Raw genomic sequence first — 20,306 nt, 5'->3', positions numbered from 1 at the left:
TTTATCAAATATCAGAACATTTTATTCCACACATTCCAGCTTCTGTAATGTTTTTTTTTTTTTTTTTACATTGAGCTAATTTAAAAATATTTTCAGTGTTTGAGCCTAAATCAGACTCACGAATGGATTTATTAGTAATATTTTAGGTGCATAAAGAAAATAGAACATTTCTTCAAGGTACAACAAAGACATATAAGTTATATGTTTTTATATGGTGCTTATGCATCCCCCTTTCTAATGCCACCTTGGGCAGTTGCCAATATAGTTTACATTCAAAAATGTCCAATCCTGAAGACTTCTTGTACAGCTACTTTGACAACTAAGAATAACAAAAAACATAATGTAATAAAACACAAAAGTGAATATATGTTACCCTTGGTTAACTTGGTGGAGCATTGAAATTGGATGGTTAGTGTTTGTTGGGGTGAGTTGTTATGGGTTAAACCTGCGGTTTTGTTGCAGATTCCCAAAAAGAGAAGGATACAAGAGCATCTCTAAAAGCTGAAGTAGAGAGGTAGGTTTACCCTCCCCTCTCTTCCACCACATGCAGGATGTTACAAGACGTTCTTTAAAATTCGCCTTTTTTACACATTATCTTTGTTCTTTTTTAGGAAGGTCAATAAGGACAACATTGTAATTTTAGACTCATTGAATTACATAAAAGGTATATATCAAGAGTTACGCGAGTTGTGCGAATTCTCACTTTAAGCACTGTGATGTAACCTATTAAGATATCTCACAGGTTACCGCTACGAATTGTTCTGTCTGACTAAGCATGCGCAGACACCACACTGCCTGGTAAGAATGCAGGTGGGGAAAAAATAACCTGTGGATTATAATGACAAACGGCATAACTAATATTAGGGGTTTTTTGATGAAGGTGCACTGCTTGACATCAGGTGAAGAAAGCTCATTGTGGAATAAAAACAGAGAAGCTGCAGGGCGATACAGCCAGGACATGTGAGTAAGAAGTTAATAAGCAATGAATTAATAACAGTGATGATTAATTTGTTACATTAAAGTGTCATTTTCTTTGTATTTTGGGTTTATGTTCAGCTTTGACGCACTAGTTCAGAGGTTTGAAGCACCAGACTCCAGGAACAGATGGGACAGTCCTCTCTTCACTGTCCTAAAAGACGACATTCTTCCTCTTGAAGCCGTTTCCGATGCGCTTTTTAAGAGAAAAGCCCCCCCACCTAATCAGTCCACCCAGAGCGTAAGGAAATTCACAAAAGCCATATTGTTGGATGTGATGTGTGTAATCCTTCTGAGAGTAACAAAGTGAATTTCTTTTTTTTTTTTTTTTTTTTGTTCTCACAGCAACCCCTCTCCTCAACAAACTTCCTGTATGAGTTAGACAAAATCACACAGGATGTTTTGATGGTACGTCCTCCTTTATATTTCTGTGAAAAAATAAATTTCAATGCGTCTGGCGTTCTGCCAGTTTGAGATTGACTCACAATTTAGGAAATATGTTTAAAGCCAGTCTTAAAGACTCAAGCAGACTTGTAGATATGACAGATTATCATTTCCTGTACTTCAGACATAGCAAGCTGATAAAATCAACATGTTGCCTGAGAGTAATTATCTTTATAAAGCACCAAACAGCATTAATACACAATCATTTCTCTATCTTTGAATGAGCTCGTTTTGATTTCTAATTTCTGTTGTTTTTAAATAGTAAAAAAAATGCTTCAAAAACAACAATTTTGTAGTTACTGTTCCATTGTAGTTTTTGTTTTTATATTCAATCATCATTCAATTATTGTTAGATATGATTATCATATCTATTCTCAACCCACTGCGTTTTTTAATTAAGGCAATAAAAATCTTTCAGGCTATTTTTAACGCCCAGAAAACAAGTGTTCCTGGAGACCTTATCTCAGTTCCAGGAGCTACAGAAAAGATATCCTTTATGTTTCGAACCAAGGGTGATATTTGTTTTTCTGACTGCTGTGACGTCGCAGTTCCAGGTAAGTTTAATTGCACAATATTGGTGGGTTCATTTATTATTCTCGTCTGATGAAGGAAGTCACATTTGCTTGCAGATGGGAGGCAAAGGCCTCATCATCAAAGACCCCATAAACACCCCTGAACTGAAGGCAGAGCAGCAAGCCAAGGTAAAGGTCTCATCTGTAATAAAATGCTGAGAGACGTGACTGGTGGAAAGCAACCAAGGCTCCCAGTGGCTTCCCTGTGACGCTCCTTCTCAGAAGCAAACACTTTGATTATTTTTTCACCTTTGAACACGTCCATCCGAGCAGGAGCTGATTTAAAAGCTCCGTGTTGGTCTGCCTGCAGGGATGGGTGCATAATTAAGTTCCACATTACGTCAGTAACATTTTTGCTGTGTGGTTGTGTAGCTTTCATGTAGGTGCTTTAGAAACACAAACTTTCTGTCTGGTTCTCTGAACAACTTTATGTCCTTAACCCATAAATGAAACGTGGCGCTGACCAGGACCGTCAACATGGCAGAGCTGAGGAAACTACGGCCGCCAGTTCATCAGTTACAGCAAGATGCACCCGACGGAGAAAACGGGGCAGATTGCCAACATGTTTGTTCAGTATTTAAATAAGGGTCTTCATTAAATTAAATTAAAGAGCTGGATGGGTTTTATCTGCTTCTTGACAAGTACAGATGTTTAAATTTATTGCTGTATCGTCTTTATCTTGTTTTTTTTTGTAATTAAAATAAGTCATAAATTGATTTGAGTACTTCCTGTTTATTAAATAAAAGTGCAAAATTTAGCGTTAAAGGCTAATTATCTACTATCCCTAGGTGTTTGGAGAGGTTGGGGGTAAATACTTCATATACATAATTAATATAATTACATGATTATCAATGCATGAAACAAGTATGAGGGGTGCCTCATGATGATGGCTATTTAGATAGCCACTGAACCCTGTTATGCTTGTTTTGTTTGATTTTTAGTTTGATAAAAGGGATAAAATAAAAAGACTGACACACAAATTGAATATCATTCACAGATTATGCATCTTAATCACTAAAACCATAAACACATGGCAGCTATCAAGACCAAATGCAAAGTCCATCAAGAAACTAGATTTAGAAGAAGAAAACTCATTAACTCATTATATTAACTAATAAACTGAAATCTGTTTATTGTAACTCTCTGACACTTTGTTTCTCAAATCTGAATTCAAATTTTCAAGAACTTTAGCTGTTTTTTATATAAACTGCATAGTGTCAAGTTGTGTATTTTAGGGTCATTCAGCCTGATCTGGTACCAAACAAATGAATACGTGGGAAGGCACTTTCAGGTTAGGGATAGGATCAGTGATGCTCTGGGCCCTTTTCTCGCTTTATTCTGGGAACTCTTTACTAACTGGTGGGCTCTGCTGGTAAACTGAAAATGAGTCTTCAACGTATCTTCCAGATAGGTAACAATTAAAACAAATGGTCAAAACAGAAATGGTTCTCCATGGCCATCTAAGTCTTACTAAAAAACAATCTGGGCTCAGCTGAAGAAAAGTTTCAGAGAAGTCTTGATGTGATACAAAAAGATTGTACAAAAAAAATAATGGTCAAATACCCGTCTGTTTGTATGATCCAAACTTGCAAAATGTTACAGGAGAAAATAAAATTCTGTTTTATTTGCAAAAGGGGAGCAGAACGACAGAGCTAACTGTAACTACTGAACTGGAGAGTTTCTAATCTTACTTTATTGAAATAGGATATTTTTGCATCCCTTTCTAATTATTGTACTCAGAATTAAAAATTCAATCTCAAAATGTTTCTCTGATTTGCTTCTGCAGTGAAAGATGATTTTCTTTTAAGGCTTTTTAATTTTCTAGATGTAATTATTATTGAGCCACATCAATTTCAGTTTTGAACTATTTGTGTCAGAAATCTCTTTATTAACAGGACTCATGAGCAAAATCTTCCTGAATAAAATTCCTTCAACATTTGAGTCTTTGTGTTAGAAAATTGTCAGAAACAATAAACAAGACAAATTTTAACTGTTTATCCTCTGGATATTAACTATAATGTACAAACACTACATCAGGTTTCAATAAATTATATCCCATGCATCTGCTTTATAAATAGATGTTTATTGAACAAAAGGTGAAACACATTTAAATATTTTTACAAGTTTAATGCATTTTTAAAGATGCTAATAAAGGCAAGAAGTACAGTAGCAAAATAAAGAGATTTAACAGGACAACATATTTATAAAAGACGGCAGTATTTACAGAATTGTGTCGATTATTGTTTTGTGTTAATCAACGTTTTTCTTCTTCAGAGACATGGCAGGTGCCGAAGATCCGGTCCCAGTGGCTGAAGAAGGGAGCGTAGTTGCTGCTCGGCTTCTGGTGGTGCAAGTCGTGGGCCGGGGCGCCCCCCAGCAGACCGAAGGGCACCAGGTGGCTCAGGGTCCAGGGCAGGTCGTAGCCTATGTGGTCCTCCTACGGACATCCAGATGCTCAGAACTGTTATGCACCATGTGCTCAGTGGGTGGCACCTCAAAAGAATCGGGTCCAGGTTGCTCCAGAAGCCCACGGTCATCAGTTCTGGAATGCTGAGCTGCTCCGTGGACCAGGAGAATGGAGCCATGTATTCATGGTGAACTGCATGCACCCAGCGGTACAGCTGCAGGTTCTTGTGGTGCACAAAGTGCCAGATGAAGTACTGGGTGTCAAAGAGGAGCAGTATAGCCAGTCCTTCGGTGAACAACTGATATAACGTAGGAGCGTCTCGCGGCAGGGTTGGTGTTGGCAGTATGAACATGCCAATTATGACAGCCGGTAAAACAAAAAAGATGTGGTTATAGAGAGATGTCATGAAGCTCTTGGCCATCATTCCCAGCGTTGGCCTCCTGTTTTGCTGGATCTTATACTTGTGGAACAAAGGGACCCTTTCCCCCAAGAGGTCCAACACAGCAAAAGGCAAACTAAAGCAAAAGTAGCTGGAGAAGGCAAGGATCACGGGCAAAAAAGGAGACGAGACGAGAGACAGGTGGTGAAGAAGCAAATGGTCCCAGAAGGGCTGCAGGAGACGGTCGGACGCCCTGAAATGAGGGGACCTCAGAGAGAGCTCGCTGATGTTCAGCATCTTTCTGCTTGAGGCTGCTGCTGCTGCTGGTGTTGATCGAGATAAGATCTGGCTTTATATAGTGGAGATCAACAAACAGGACTTTGCTCTCAGTCAAAAAAAAAAAGAAAGAAATGCCTGCTTTTCTCCTCACAAGAGCTCAACTGTGTGCCAAAACATACCTACGTGAGCTTACCAAGCACGTTCATTAGACACAAGAAACAAAGAGCTTCAGATTAGGTTTAATCCAGCATAAATAGAAGACAGATCAAGAGTGTTTGTTTTAATCCCATCAAAATCTCTGTTTACACATTTTTATATCTGTCTTTAACAGATATTTATAAAAATGCTGATTGATGTCGATGATTCATTTTGAAATTGACACATTTACTGCATTTTAATGCAATGATCTGAAAACAGGACAGCACACTGTACTGATAATTCCTCCATATTAGTTTGGAGGAATGCAGCACATTCCTCCAAACAGAACAGCATGAACTCATTGTTCATGTTGGTGGGTTTTCTGAAATGTGTTGTTTGCTTTCGCAGTTTCTCTGAGATTAGGGTCACCTCTTTGACTTGGTCAGTTTACAACATTATAGTATCCCTTACTAATCATTGTTTGGCAGAGTGACTTGGGCGGTCTGAGTAACTGTTGCTAATAACATTTAAACGTGTGCAACAGCCTGTATCTTTATGTCATTGTCTAGCAAACAAAATCTGGAGCAGCAAATAAATTAATTAGTCATCGCCCGCTTGACCTCTTCTCTGAATAATGCTCTCCTTGGGATATTGCTGCAAACTAGAAATGTCTGGTGGTTCTTGATCAGAGTGTGAGAAGAGTACTATAATAACCTTCAGGCATTTGCATAAATGTTTACTAATACAGAAGGGGCAGTATATTTTTGATGGTGATAAAAAACTGATATTTTTTTCCACTTTATAATATATCTGCTTTTGTGAACTAAATTTTAGAGTGTACAAAATGTGAACGCATTCTAGGGGTGCAAATACTTTTGGGATGCACTTAGTGCAAATCAGAATTATTATTATGAGGATTTATAGAACCTGGAAAGTTCTCAGAAAGAGGTTCATTAAACGTCAACAGATGATATGATCAGAGGTGGGAAGTATACTTATTTACTTAGAATTTTGGGGGAAAAAAAATTTCATGAATTTCATTTACATATCTTCATTCTATTAATGAAGTATCCTTCTGTAATTTTGGGTACTAATGAGTAACTCCTAATAAGAAATATTCTCCAAAATTACAGTTTAGGTCAAAGTGGGACATCTTGTTTGTACACAAGCTTTGTTCTATTATATTCTGCTGAGCTTGTGCCATTTGGAGGTCATGTGAACATCACACAATAAACTGGAAGCACTTTACACTGTTTTCACATGCATGTACGGGACCTGCTGTTATGTATTAGTGAGATAAGTTTTATACAGACAAAAGAGCTTTCTTTTGTCAATAATTTATTTTGCAATTATTTAAACATGTTGTTTTCTCACTTTAATCTTTAAAATACCAGAATATGTAAAGACCTCTATATTTTTCTCTGATGGCATCATTGTAAAATATTAAATTCAATGTTATGATCAGTTACTCAGTACTTAACCTTTTTCTGAAATACTTTTATTTGATTCATTTCTTAGCTGGCTACTTTTTACTTTGAGTAAAATATGCTGAAGTAGTGTGACTCTTACTGGAGTAAGATTTTTGGCTACTCTACCCAACTCTAGATATGACCAACCCTGTGCACACAAATGCTGCTTATTTTCATAATTCATTTGCTTTGAGTATATTCTTTTAGATATTATGCACCCACCCAAACCCCCACCCCCTCCAACAAAATGCAAACCAGAAATATAAACTGTCTAAAGCAACAAAATTAGGGAGGTTGAATTCACAATCCTAACTTTAAAATATTTTACCAATATACATCACCTCAGTTTCTACTTCAGTAAGTCGGATTGTATTTGTTTCCATCTATTAAGTAACTTAAGCTGCTTAACACAATGTAAAATACAAAACATAAATAAATCTGTACATTGTATTTCCTACCAAGTCAGCAAAATCTTTTTCATAAAAGTCCATATCATGGCTCGAGGCAACTTTGACTAATTGTTTCCAAAGATGGTTTAAAGGGGTGAATGAAACAATGAATCTTGCGGTTAAAATCTGTCAAGATTTCAATTTTTTTTTTAAACAAGTGGGTTGTAATCTCACTAGTTATATAGTTATAGTAGTTATAAGACTCTCTTATAAGTGGACCCGGATGGTAAGCTTGGCCTTACAGTTGTGATTCCATCACAGATGTAGAATGTTTCTCTGGATGAAGTTTTAAAATACATTAAAAAAACAACACACAGAATTATCAATAGAACGTGATTTATTTTGAGAAGAGATCAAAATAGTTAAAATTGTTATGGTTTATGAATTATGCCATTCATTCATAACAATAGCAAAAAGCTCTTCTTTACTTCTTCTCGCTGGCCGCCTTCTTTGAAACCGTTTTGTTGGTGCTGGCTGTATTTTTGTCGATCATTTCTACAGAGAGAAGAGAGCAAATCTTTTAGGCGCCATCATCCATCCTGGTACTGAACTTTACCAAAGATGTCAGCTTATGCCATGTGGAATTGTACCTGCTCATTTTGACTTTATTTCTACATCCCAGCCCTCCCTCCCAGTGGCTGGTGTGCGTGCCTCTCGTCATCATGCTCCCACAGCTGATGCAAGGCTTACCGTTACCGTATGGCTGCAACGTCAAACAGAAAAAACTACATTAAAAGACAGCAAATCTTCAAAACAAAAAGCTATGATTATTGTTTCATCTTTAAATCTGCTAGTTTAACAAGGGAAATAGTTTTAAGCGCTAACTGAGTGAAAATGTATCCTCCACCTGCTCTTTGGCACAAAATCCACAGATCATCCTGGTGGCGAGTTCCATGGGATGGTCCTGATTCTCGTCATGACACACATTACAGGCATAAGCCCGACCACAGCAGGGAAACCTTGCAATATGAGGGGAGATTGTTTCCCAGGGCTGCGACATTTATAGCAACATTAAATAAGGGTCAATATAGGGACGATACCTGAGCCAGCGATGGCTCTGCTTGAAATGTTTACACGTTCCTTTATCCGGCAGCGGCTTCCCCTTCTGGACCGCCGGATCTCTTATTGATTTGTAGCCGTCAGCACTCGGACCTGCAGGGAAGAATAATTAGGTGCAACGTAAGTTAATGGTCTGAAAATGTACTAATGCTAATACTTCAGGTTTTTCCACACGCTGAGCAGCTTTTTGAACAATATTATGTAAGTTTGGTTGGAAATCCAACTGGGGCAGCCTTCTTGTTGTAAGATTATAAACCTTTTGCTAATCCATGTAAAAGCAAAGTGGGCTCTGACCTGTTTTGCTGGAGGAACGAGGTTGAATGTACTGGAACCTTGTGCTCTCAGCCAGGATGCTGAGTTTGCTGTGGCAGTTCTCACAGTTGAACTCCTTCGTTTGTCCATAGAAAACGTTCTAATAAAAAAAAAAAAAAAAGAGAAAAGAAGTTAAGTACATTATATGTACTCTGCCCTTCTTTGATGGCCTTTTCTTATGTTCATCACCTCCACTGGGATCTCCTGAGAGCAGCTGAGGCATCCTACAGTTAGGTCGCAGTCCTGAAGTACAAGGTCAGAGGCGGTGGCGTTTTGAAGGTCCAGGTATCCCAGGACGTCACTGTAATGGTGGATCATGCAGGGCCTGAATGCGGCATTTATGCCCGCATTACACTTTTCACACTGAGCTGAGCAGGCTGTCCTTCCAGTAAGAGTCAGATCTGCAGTCACCTTACACCTGAAGCCAGCAACAAGCAGCAAGGGGTCAGGTTTAACTCTCAGAATCAGATCAAAAGAAAAGAAATAATTTTTTTGTGTTCTGAATAAATTACCTGTTACACTGCAGACAAACAGTAATCTGTTGGGCAATAACGGTGGCAGTGTTTTCCCCCAGACTGAGGCCCTGCAGCTTGACTTCGGTGCCTCTGCGGGGATCGCTGATTTTGATGTTCTCCACCAGATGGCTCGCATCTTCATCCTGCAGCTGACCTTCATCACTCTGTATGGGATTCTGGTGCTCTTCTTCCTCGGATTCCACATCTTCTGTCTTTTCAGTCGAGGTACGGACGCCCTCATCAGCGGCGACACCAGAAGCAGGGTCAGAGGTTTCAGTCACGGAAATCTGGAGTTCCTGGTATGTTATGAACTGCAGGCCGGCTTTTTCTAAATCAACGTCTTTCTTAAGCTAGAACAAAGGCAAAACAGCAAGGATTGATGAATTGTATCTTCATCGAGTTCTGTAGTAAACACTTCAAGGAGAATTACAAGGAAGGAAAGGAGAGCCGACCCTCTATCATGGCAGTCAGATTTCCTCCAAATACAACCTTTTCATCATTTTTTTAATCTATAAAAATGTTGCAGGCAATAAGTGGATGTCTGACAGTCCTGCAAATCTAGAGACTGAAAATATTTTCCAATCTCTTTTGCAAGTCACATATGCACAGTTAGACTGCGCATATTCAATCCTGAATATTCTTTTATCTAAATAATCCAAGGTTCAATTAATGGGATATGAGGACTAATTTCTAGTATTTTTAAAAACAATTGTACTGATTCCCACATTTATAATGACCAACTTTTCAGCTATTTCTGTAGAGGTCAGGCTTGAAATAAAAACACTTGTAAAAACCACAAACTATTAGATCAGTTAAAAAAAAGAAGTAAAACAAATTGAAGAATTTTTCTTCTTTCCATGTTTAATTGCCCCTTTTCACACGTATCCAGACCTCACAAATAATTATTTTGATTAATTTTTACTGAATTTTCCCTTGCAGACTTCAGCCTCACCTGTCTGGCTCCTTCGGTGAACAGTCTCTCCAAGCTCCGATCCAGCCAGCGAAGAAACGGACGAAACAGCAGCTCCACCTTTCCCAGTAGCTGATTGGTAGCATGCTTAGCCTGAAGCCACTCCAAAGACGCTTGCTGCACATGCCTGTACAGCCAAACATGTACAGAAATGCATGTAATATTACAGACAACACTTAACTGTACGTGTTAAAAAAAAAAAAAATCATCTACTTTGCCATGACTGAAGGTAAGTTCTGGTCCAGTGGGATCTCTAATGTAAAAATCTGTGAAACATAAAGATCAAGAGGTGTTTATTGCATGTCAAGCAGTTAACATGATATTGTGTTATGTTTTCTTAGAGGTAAAACTGGGTTCTTTACCTCAAGGGGGTAGTTGTCTGGGAAGCTAACCATGATGTCAACTTCTTTGAGATCATAAGGCTGTAATAACACAAAAATAAATGATCAAATCACTTGTTTCTACAGGCGGGATTTAGATCCAGTACCACGACCCATGTTTGTTCATTCACAATAATAAAATGTACCTGGATAAACTATAAAAATAACTGTATAACTAAACTATAAAAATAATGTTTTTAATGAACAACAAGAATGTTACCCAGTCTGGATCAGTGGCCTCTACAGATGCCCTGTAGTATGTCAGTTTGCCGTCACTTCTCTCCTGAATAATCAGTTGATCTTTGGGGAAACGCTTCTTCAGCTGCTTGATCTCTGTGTCTCGCAGCTGCTTCGCCATGTCCTCAGTCATTTCGCACAGCTTCACCTCCTGCAGGCCACCGGGATGGGGCACCGGAGGATGGCGGGGTGTGGATTTACTCTGAATAGCAGCAGCAGACGGGTCGTCCAATGGAGGTAACTGCTGGCGGGTGCCAGAAGCGACATCTGTCCTCCATGGTACAATGTCCAGAGAGAAAGTAGCGACAAGGGCGGCGGGCAGAACCTGGCGCAAACTTTGGGTTGTGGGTAAGTGCCGAATTGTCTCCCTTAAGTTGACCACAGCCCTGAGAGTTTGAGGGAGTAAAATCAAGCTGGCTGGGTGACTCATGATCTTTTCCATCTTCTCTTACATGCAGAAATCTACACCTCTTGCCAAAATGACAGTGTCGTCCTTGGGAGAAGTAAGCGGCACAGCTGCTGTGTTTGCGGAAATGACTCAGCTTTTTCCTCATCAGCTTTCACTTCTCCTTCATTCTCCATTGTTGAAACCTGACGGAAAGTACACAATTTCTATTTCCCAGATAATTGTCACGTAGTAGTTTCTCTAGTGAAGCAACAGCAAGAATTAGCCATTTTAACCCAAAGCAATGCTCTCACATAAAACATTGTGTCAACACTCCTTTTATTAAATTAAAAATATATTTATATCAAATATTGTTTCCACTAGAACAATGATGGAAATTCTTAGACAGATTAAAAACATGCTTTTTAAAAATAGAAATATGCAAACGAATAACAGGTTAAAACCGAAGAAAATCAAATAAGTAAAATATCAAAACTGTTCATTTCTTTTTTCCCCCTATATATTTAGTGTACAACCTAAATATTTAGTATACACTAAATATATTGTACACTATATATTTAGTGTACAACCTTTTTATTTCACATGGTTATGATATGGAGCAATTAAATATATGTTTCTTTGTTATTTTTAATCTAGAAGATAAAATGATTGCCAGATCACCTAATTTTAGCATTAGCATAAACTAAAATAACTTCGTTCACTCACGGTTGTTGGACAAGTGTTGTTTCAGTGAGTTAATTCACGAAAATGTAGTTTTTGTGGAAAAGTAGCCTTACCTCAGATCCACTTAGATTCAATGAAATACTTTTTCGGGAGTAAGATAAGCTCAGCAGTATTTTAGAGCTTCAGGATAAAGGTGGACTTTAGCAACTGTCAGCTGACGACACAGTTAACTCTACGTAAATACTCCCTTTCTTCTTCTTTAGCGATTGGCTGGCACTCCCCTTGTAGAAGTACTTTCTTTGGTTCTTGTCGCTTCCGTGACTTTTCACCTGCAGTTCAACACATTAAACACCTTTCATCAAGTGTAAATGATTATCTTCTACTGTGGGTGCCAAGAAGAATCGTCTTTACTTGTGTTGTAACCTGAGACTCTATCGCCACCTAGTGTCCTGGAAGATGAGCACATGACATTTTCTAAGCTGTCAGATCCTCAATCCACATGTGTTGCTGTCTCACGTAAACTTCTTTTTCTGCACTTAATATTTTTTTTTAAAGGAAGTAGTTTAACTTCATCCTCATGCAGTTTTTTTCATGGCGAACCTTCATAAACATTTGGATTCTAAAACTTATTCTTTGTCTTTGAAAAAGTAACGTTTTACTTATTGATGAACCCACTAAGGAGTCTGATGTCATCCTACTATAATTAAAACAGCTGCATTTACTTGTGGATTTAATATTAGCAGCATTTAATAGCTGCTTTTTCAGTTTATATCATTACCAGATTAGTAATTTAAATTTTAGTTTGTTGAGCAAAATACGGCATAGCAGCATCTCACTACCTAATCCTACACTTCATCACTCCCTTAAAAGATTTGTTTTAATTATTATATTTTGGCCGATACCTGATACTTGACCATGTATGTGTAAATGTGTCCATGACGTGGACACCGAATAGAGCTGTGGATCTCTGATGCATCTCCAGAAATCCCATTGGTCTTTTGACTGATCAGAGTTCTCTGTTCTGGGGTGTCGGATTAGATGGCTCACTTGATCTTCAGATGTGGAATACTCCTCATTTTAATGGATGAATGGATAATGGAGTAATAAGGTTAAATCTGCAATAACACATTACATTTTTTTTTGGTTAATATGTACTAAAAAAAAACTCCTGGTTTAGTGAGTGAAAAACCACTAAAACAAATTGAAGCTCATGACTGTCATGTAAAAAATGTGAAAAGGTTCTAGGTGGAATGAATAATTTTGCTCAATGTCTATAGTGACCAGATGAGTGTTTTTTCTTGTTTCCTTTTTTTTAATGTTGTGCTAGACTAGATTGAAAGCCAACTGGGGCAGCTTTGTTAAAGGTCTTTGCTGATTCACCTGGAAACATGGAGAACTGGGCTCTGACCTATTTTGTTTGAAGCATGAGTTGGAATACCCTCAGTTCTTGGAATCCCATAAGTGCTGAGCTTGCAGTGGCAGCACTTGCAGCTAAACTCATTTTTGTTTGTCTGCAGGTCAGGTCACATGGTCTGAAAACAAGATTTCTGGCTCTGTTGCAGAGTGTTACGGTCTGCCAAAAAAGTAAAAATGCTTTATTTAAAAACAAATTTTCAGCATATATAATTTATATCAAGTTATTTTGTTTCATTTAACATTTTCCAAAATACAATTCACATTCTCTCTGAGCATTCTATAATAGTGATAGTTTTACTCAGATGAATGATAGGTCTGTATAATACTTTGGTGCCACATAGTGGAATAAGAATATACAGGGGGTGTACATAATCAATATGAAGACACCCCCTGTATATTCAGTAGTTTATTAAGAAAGCCTAACAGACAGATGCTTAAGCTTTTTTTCTCTATTGCCCTTTGTTATTACCCTCAGAGTAAAATTCCTGCTAAATATGATATATAGCTTGTTAGGTCTGCTGCTGTAGCAACATCCCCAAACAGCACTTCATTCTCCATGCTTCACAGTAGGTGTAATTTAAATCCCTCTGAAATTCTCTATTTGTTTAATGTCAAACATGTTATCTGCTTTAGTCTCCAAATAATTGACACTTCAACTCATCTGTCCAAGGATCATTATTCCAGAAGTCCTGGTCTTCCTCCACATACTTTGTGGCAAATCTCAGTCTGGCTTTATGTTCTTCTTACAGAGCAAATGGTTGATTTTCACACCACACATGGAAATTAACCCTGTGTTGAATTCTCTGTACTAAACATGATAAAATCTTATTAAATCTAATATATTAAAACATAAATTGCTAAACAAAGCAGTGGTGATTCACACATTTTTTTTCTCCTAGCCTGGGATTATGAGTAGGGCTTTGAACTGCAAAAAATAAGAAGATAAATCACAGCCCTTCTTGTTCTGATAAGCTTCAGAAAACATAATCACAGTCTGAACAGGCACTAACACTAATCCTTTAAGTTTTTGAGACACTGAGCAGCTTTTTAAACAATATTATGTAAGTTTGGCTGGAAATCCAACTGGGGCTATTACTTAGGATCTTAAACCTCTGCCGAGCTGACTGAAAACAGGCATAAGTGGGTTCTGACCTGCTCTGTTAAAGGATCATTTCATCAATGCATCAAGTTTAAATGAATGAAGAAAAAAAATCATAATGATATAAAAACTAATTTATTGACACTATCCAGATGAATAAAATAGATTTTGAAATAAAGTTTCTGTAATAAGAACAACTTGCCTTTTAAAAACAGTAAACGCAAGAATTAAAGCTTATATTCTTAAAATAAATCTTTAAAAGCAAACATATTTATAGTTAAACTGTACAACCTTGCTCAAGATTTTCAAAAAAAAGCTTTCTACAAATTTTACTGGCAAAATTCCAAATTTTCTTTGAGCAGGGATAAATAAAGTGCTAATGTCCATCTCCAGCAGTCATTAAGTGAAAAATAGGGCACACCATTATTTCTGGCAAGGTCACCTTGTTGTTTTCAAGGGAAAGCACTCAGTCGTATAAAGCTGCACAAGGTTTTAAGGGAGATAATCTTTAGATCAATTTCCGCAGTATTGCAAAGACTAATTTTATGTCTGGTGAACCATTTCTGGGCTGGTTTGATCATATGCTTTGTTCATTATATATTATTTTAAAAAGACTAAATGTCAATTTTATTATTATTATTTTTAGCATTTTAAAGCAGTGGCATTTTAAAGAGCTCAGAGTTTATCCTTTGGCAAAAAATAATAGTGCTAAATCAGTCACCTGTCTATGGAGCAGTTTAGTCTATCAGTAATTACTAATATTTTCAAAATGCACAGTGCTTTTCCTTTAACTATATGGCAATAAAAAAAATCTAAGATTTTCTCCAGAAATGTAAAAGGACCAAGTTAGCCACTTTGCACAAACCAATATGTTTGTTATTCAAAAGAATCACATTTCTAAGTAACAAAGTTGCAAAATCTTACCCTGCAAACACACCTGTGGTAAGACAAAAACGTAAACCAATCTCACAAAATGTGAGAATTTTGTAGGATGCTCATATGAGGGCATCCTACAGACATTTCCAAGTAAATGACATTGGAGTCATTTACTCCCAGTAACAGGAACACCAAACAATCTAAACAAAAGCAAAACAAAAAGCTTTAAAAATCACAGTCAGACTGGAACTGTTAAATTGTGATGTTCAAATGGTGAGTTCCTGGTCACTGGCTGCCTGAGCTCCTAAACAATCACTGTGTGCAGATTCAGGTCCCTTGGGGTCCCCCTGTGACAGAAGGGCTGGAACTTCAGATAAAGCTCTAGAGTTCTTGGCTTGAGAATGAAGAGGCTTTCCCTCCATCTTGCTGTTCAGATGAGCTAAGTCTTTCAGCAGGGTGCTTAAAACTTGTGAAACCTCCTCAAGGCTATGATAGTCCTCAATAGAGTTTAAGCTGTCCAGGAGTTGTTTAGTGAGTTTGACGCATTTCCTTCTCAGATCTGACTTCCTTGCTCGTTTGCATGAGATCATGTCAGATCGTGAGGTCGCATCTCCTTCTTTAAGGACAAGAAAGGGAATCACAATTTATTTATTTTTTTCTAGATAAAACTTTAATCTTTTGTGCGGAATATTATTTTTTTTAATACTTTCTTACCATTTCTCCCATCTGCGTGTCCTGCATGCTCACTCGAATGTAGGACAGCATAGCGTGTTTCCCAAATGACCGGGTCTCTCTCCAGGGCCACTCTCAGCATTTTTGAAGCTGCCTTCTTACTCCTTTCTGCACTGTCCACCACCTAACATGAGAAAATTAACAAAAGGAGGAAGACAAAGAAGAATTCAGCTAAAAATTTACTTTTTCTACATTTTGAATCGTGTAAACTAGAGAGTCAATGGGTTATCTGGTTTAACTGCCAGATCGTACAACGAAAACCAAAAATAAATAAACCAGAACTTATCTTTTGGTAGACTACACCAACCTTGAACTTAGGGAATGTTGCAATCTTGCTGATTGATATGGCTGCTGGACATCCCACCTTTTTTGTAGATGGGCGACGGGTTTTCTGGCAGTCAAAGCTGTGGTCTTCTAGCTGTGTAATGTGAAGAAATTCTGAACTTAATTCAAAAGCTACCAACTTTTGTACATTGGTAAAGCCTTCTGCTAAACACAAGTCAGTTGATGATAGAGGATTTTCACAGGAGCTGTGCATGCTGCATTTAGCTACACCTGGGAGACTATTAGGTTGTAACAATAATTATATATATATATATATATATATATATATATATATATATATATATATATATATATATATATATATATATATATTCTTCTGGATTGAAGTGTATCGAACCATAACTTTAAAACCCACAATAGTATTGGCACTATCTGCATCGTTCTAGATATTGTTTCTTCTGATGTGTTCCTCTGATATGTCTCTTGCTTCAATGCATCAATGCTTTTGTGTGCTGGTGTAAACTTACCATCTTTCTAGCTTTTTCTTCAAAATATTTCCTCTTCTGGGCCACAGCAAGATCTTTGCCTTGATGGCAGACAAGCCTTTTAGAGCCCACAAACATGAAAGGGATTCCGGTGAACTCAATAGAAGGCATCCCAGAACCACCGGCCCACTGCCAGTGGACTCGGTTCACAGGTAAAGGCTGCCAATCTGTGGGTCAGCAATCACAATCATACTGTTTACGATGAGCTGCTAATGGGCTTGATTCTTGTGCCTTTTGTGATGTCATCAACCATCCAGACACACACACAGCATAATATTTTTTTTCTGATCAGTGTGCTTTTTAAAAAACTTTTTCAAAGTGGAAATCTACACCTTTCTACCCAGCTGTGTTTTTATCCTCAATGTACATTGGTTAGTAAAAGTAAGCAAACAAATAAACAGACCTTGTTTCTTTAAATATGGCAACTCAAGTATTTTGTTAAAAATAAAACAACACTTAGACCTAACGGAAATAATGTTATTCTTGGTAACATTATTTATTTGTCTTATAGGAAGAATACACGTGCCATTTCCATACCTTTGTCATTGTAATGTCGGTCCACAGAAAAAGTGACAAACTTAGCCAGCGACTCCTTCTCCAGTCTTTTGACCAAAGCGTCCACATCTGCAGAGCGTTCAAGTTGGCTCGCCATATTTCATATCTGAGTATTTAACCCGCACAGAAATAAATGCAGCGAAATAAGAACACGACAGATCGCCTCAAAGCGTCCGTGAATACAGTGGCGCAAAAGGTGGCTATGCAGTGTATGCAACGTCATATCTAATAATGTGCATCAAAAACTAAATGCTTATATATATTTTGTATCTGTGCAAGATGACTGAACATTTTCAAGATTGCCTCTCATGTGGTTTTCCTCTTGAATGCTGCTGCTGTTGCTGCAGGAGATTTTGAGTTAGCAGCCGACAGATCAATAATTAACAGCATCTCTGACTAAAGCCCACATCCTGGATGTCCGCTGCAGCCGTATTTCAGCCTCATTCTGCAACTAGAGAGTGAAATAATTAAGAAACTTAACTTTAGTCCAGACGAGCTTTGACTGAAGTTCAGACTTTCATTCTGATAAATTCACTTTTACTCTTTAGAGTTCATTTTGATCCAAAGCACCATTATAAATATCTTTAATGACCTGATTGGGCTCTAAAGCTGTAGTTTAAATAAGCTTAATGATCAACCTTAGAAAGTGGACTGACGATTAAAAATACAGTTTCTTTTATTAAGTGCAACAATGCGTACACTTTCAGCTTTTTTTTTTTTTTGCAATGCAATTAAATATTTCAGTATTTTTTCTTTATGATTTTTAGGAAAATTTCAGACTGAGACATGCAAAGCGCTGAAAGCAGTTTGTGATAGTGCTTATCACAGCCGACTCGCCGCCCCTGGATCTTTTATCTCATTGGAGATCTTCACCTTCCTCCTTACACTCCTTCTTTCTTATCGGTTCATTACTTTACAGATTGTAACAATGTGTCATAATCGCCACCATTGTAAGCTCCAGCAAGCACCTCATAGACTATGGATTCACTCCGTCTTTCCTGGATTACACACTCACTTGTTCACTTGGGTAACAGAAACGTTTCCAGCTTTGATTCATTCCTCGTTTGTTTATTTTCTACCATCCAAATCTGACCATAAAGCCTCTATGGTCAGAGGTTTTGGCACGAATGTTTCGAGGCGTTCTGCATTTTATGATTTTAATTCAAATATTTCTATTGCACATGATGACACGATTTTTGTAAATGTATCACATTTCGATTATAGCTGATTGATTATAGCTTTCTGTTCTCCAGGCACAGTTATTCTGTTTGGCTACAGCTCTGACCAACGGCGTAGGAACGTGTCTGTCATTGGGGGGTGACACATATCAGAAACCTGACAGATCAGTAAATAGCTTGAGCAGAAATGTCATAAACAATTGTGCCATCAACACGTCAGTAGCATGTTACTCTAATCTGGCCCCTTATTTCAGTAACAAGTATTCTAACACGTTACTATTTACAATCCAATAATCAGATTAAAGTTATGCATCCACGTAGCATAATGTTCCAGGATGAACACTCACTTTATCATTTGCCTCACAACTAGCAAGCTAAATAATCTGGTAGCACACACAAGCTACCAGATTCTGATATATTTTATTGACCAAAAGACATTTGATTATTAGTCAAAATGCATTGATATAAGTTGACTGGCAATTGAACAGGTTCTGCCTCTTTCTAAAACCGAAGTAAAAAAAACAGCTCATAAAATAGGACTCAGCAGTTTTAAACTCAATACGGCAACTTGACCAACAAAAATAACATTTAAAAACAAGTTTTGTTCATATTGAATAACTCTCTACATCAGTGCAACAGTTTGATCTACAAAATAAATAAAAATGATACTTTTCACATCTGCACAGTGGCGCAGTTGGTAGCACTGTTGCCTTGCAGCAAGAAGGTCTCAGGCTCTTTGTGCATGGAGTTTGCATGTTCTCCCTGTGCATATGGGGGTTCTCTCCGGGTACCCCGGCTTCCTCCCACAGCCCAAAAACATGACTCTTAGGTAAATTGGTCTCTCTAAATTCTCCATAGGTGTCAGTGTGTGTGTGCATGGTTGTGTGTCCTGTCTGTTTCTGTGTTGCCCTGCGACAGACTGGTGACCTGTCCAGGGTGACCCTGCCTCTCGCCCGGAACGTAGCTGGAGATAGACAGCAGCACCTCCCGACCCCACTAGGGACAAGTGTGTACAGAGAATGGTTGGATGGATGATATAATATAATATAATATAATATAATATAATATAATATAATATAATATAATATAATATAATATGATATAATATAATATAATATAATATAATATAATATAATGTGTATTAAGTGGTCAAGTATGATCAAATGTTGTGTAGCCATTGCTCACTTTAAATAATAAAAAGGCTAATTTTGCTGCCGTTTCAGTCTCATTCTCATTAAATACAACATTGTGGCTAGAGTAGCTAACTTTTAGACAAAGTTAGCAGTAAAATTTTGTTCAAGAATTAAAACAACTTAACCAAAAATATTTAGTTCTATATATGAAAGTAAACTGACAACAAGATATTATAAACAGGCGATATTCATGGCAACATTCCCGATAGACCTTTTACCTCATTCATACACTCGTATGAATGAGTGTATTCAGTAAAGTCAGTAAATATGTGACTCGCTGCCTCCTAAACACTCTGAGCCGTTCAGAGGGAGGAAGAGGAGGAGGCGCTGTGCTGAAGGCGCTGTGGTGCGCCTTCAAAATAAAAGCACGCGAGTGAAAGATTTCAAAATTTTATACAGAATACAGAAGTGATTCCATGGAAATAACACAAGAAGCTCCTTTACCTTCTTCTTTAGGCTGAAGAAGTTAATTCGGAGTGAAGTGAAGGCTGTAAACTTTGCTGTGCGGCGTTAGCTTTAACTGGTAGTAACGAATATTTACAAGCCACCGTCTTCTTAATTCAGGACCGCTTGGAAATCCATGAAAACTTAAAAGCCCATTATATTAGGAAGACAGCAATGTTCATAGTATTGTTTTATTTGCGTCTGAAATAAGACTTTGTCTTTTCTAGTTGTCATGGTAACTCAAAGCGGGGAAAAAGAGAGCCGCATTTGCGCATGCGGTTGTGACGTCAGCGCAGAAGGTGCAAAGAGCCCATTGGTACATTGATCTT

General features: G+C 37.7%; 4 protein-coding genes across 4 annotated transcripts in view; 1 reads left to right on the top strand and 3 right to left on the bottom strand.

Annotated features, from left to right (window-relative positions):
* The window catches only part of kti12 (KTI12 chromatin associated homolog), a 33,747-nt gene extending 31,040 nt beyond the window's left edge, over nt 1–2,707 (top strand). The window contains 9 exon segments of the mRNA XM_032550712.1: nt 463–514; nt 612–664; nt 743–798; nt 881–960; nt 1,057–1,216; nt 1,321–1,383; nt 1,838–1,906; nt 2,445–2,492; nt 2,494–2,707. Coding sequence (XP_032406603.1) covers nt 463–514; nt 612–664; nt 743–798; nt 881–960; nt 1,057–1,216; nt 1,321–1,383; nt 1,838–1,906; nt 2,445–2,492; nt 2,494–2,589 — 677 coding nt within the window. The 3' untranslated portion in view covers nt 2,590–2,707.
* A 697-nt stretch (nt 2,708–3,404) lies between these two features.
* On the bottom strand, nt 3,405–5,074 carry ch25hl1.1 (cholesterol 25-hydroxylase like 1, tandem duplicate 1). Its single transcript, XM_032550700.1, is given in 3 exon segments — nt 3,405–4,274; nt 4,276–4,428; nt 4,430–5,074. Coding segments are annotated over 3 exon segments (831 nt in total). The 3' UTR covers nt 3,405–4,241.
* A 2,357-nt stretch (nt 5,075–7,431) lies between these two features.
* On the bottom strand, nt 7,432–11,176 carry LOC116710103 (uncharacterized). The gene is given in 14 exon segments (XM_075074320.1): nt 7,432–7,587; nt 7,589–7,607; nt 7,703–7,815; nt 7,960–8,071; nt 8,153–8,264; nt 8,466–8,583; nt 8,673–8,901; nt 8,996–9,348; nt 9,951–10,095; nt 10,182–10,234; nt 10,331–10,390; nt 10,569–10,832; nt 10,834–11,091; nt 11,093–11,176. Coding segments are annotated over 14 exon segments (1,962 nt in total). The 5' UTR covers nt 11,168–11,176; the 3' UTR covers nt 7,432–7,536.
* Nucleotides 11,115–17,340, bottom strand: LOC116710112 (uncharacterized). Its single transcript, XM_032548945.1, has 6 exons — nt 17,145–17,340; nt 16,590–16,774; nt 16,085–16,195; nt 15,760–15,901; nt 11,768–15,661; nt 11,115–11,176 (listed from the first exon to the last, which is right to left on the bottom strand). Exons 1-5 carry the CDS (start codon nt 17,257–17,259, stop codon nt 15,312–15,314), a joined length of 903 nt encoding a protein of 300 aa, XP_032404836.1. The 5' UTR covers nt 17,260–17,340; the 3' UTR covers nt 11,115–11,176; nt 11,768–15,311.
* Between the last annotated feature and the right edge of the window lie 2,966 nt (nt 17,341–20,306).

This window comes from Xiphophorus hellerii, chromosome 2 (genome assembly GCF_003331165.1).
Source record: "Xiphophorus hellerii strain 12219 chromosome 2, Xiphophorus_hellerii-4.1, whole genome shotgun sequence".
In the NCBI taxonomy this organism is placed as follows: Eukaryota; Metazoa; Chordata; class Actinopteri; order Cyprinodontiformes; family Poeciliidae; genus Xiphophorus; species Xiphophorus hellerii.
This window is presented reverse-complemented; position numbering and strand designations above follow the sequence as displayed.

Bases quoted from the DNA above. Each gene is read 5' to 3' on its own strand.
- LOC116710112 (XM_032548945.1), bottom strand. From the start codon at position 17,259: ATGGCGAGCCAACTTGAACGCTCTGCAGATGTGGACGCTTTGGTCAAA. The intron at 16,775-17,144 runs GTATGGAAATGG...GCTGACCCACAG, and splicing joins CCGACATTACAATGACAAAG to ATTGGCAGCCTTTACCTGTG. The intron at 15,662-15,759 runs GTAAGAAAGTAT...TTGTCCTTAAAG, and splicing joins ACACGCAGATGGGAGAAATG to AAGGAGATGCGACCTCACGA.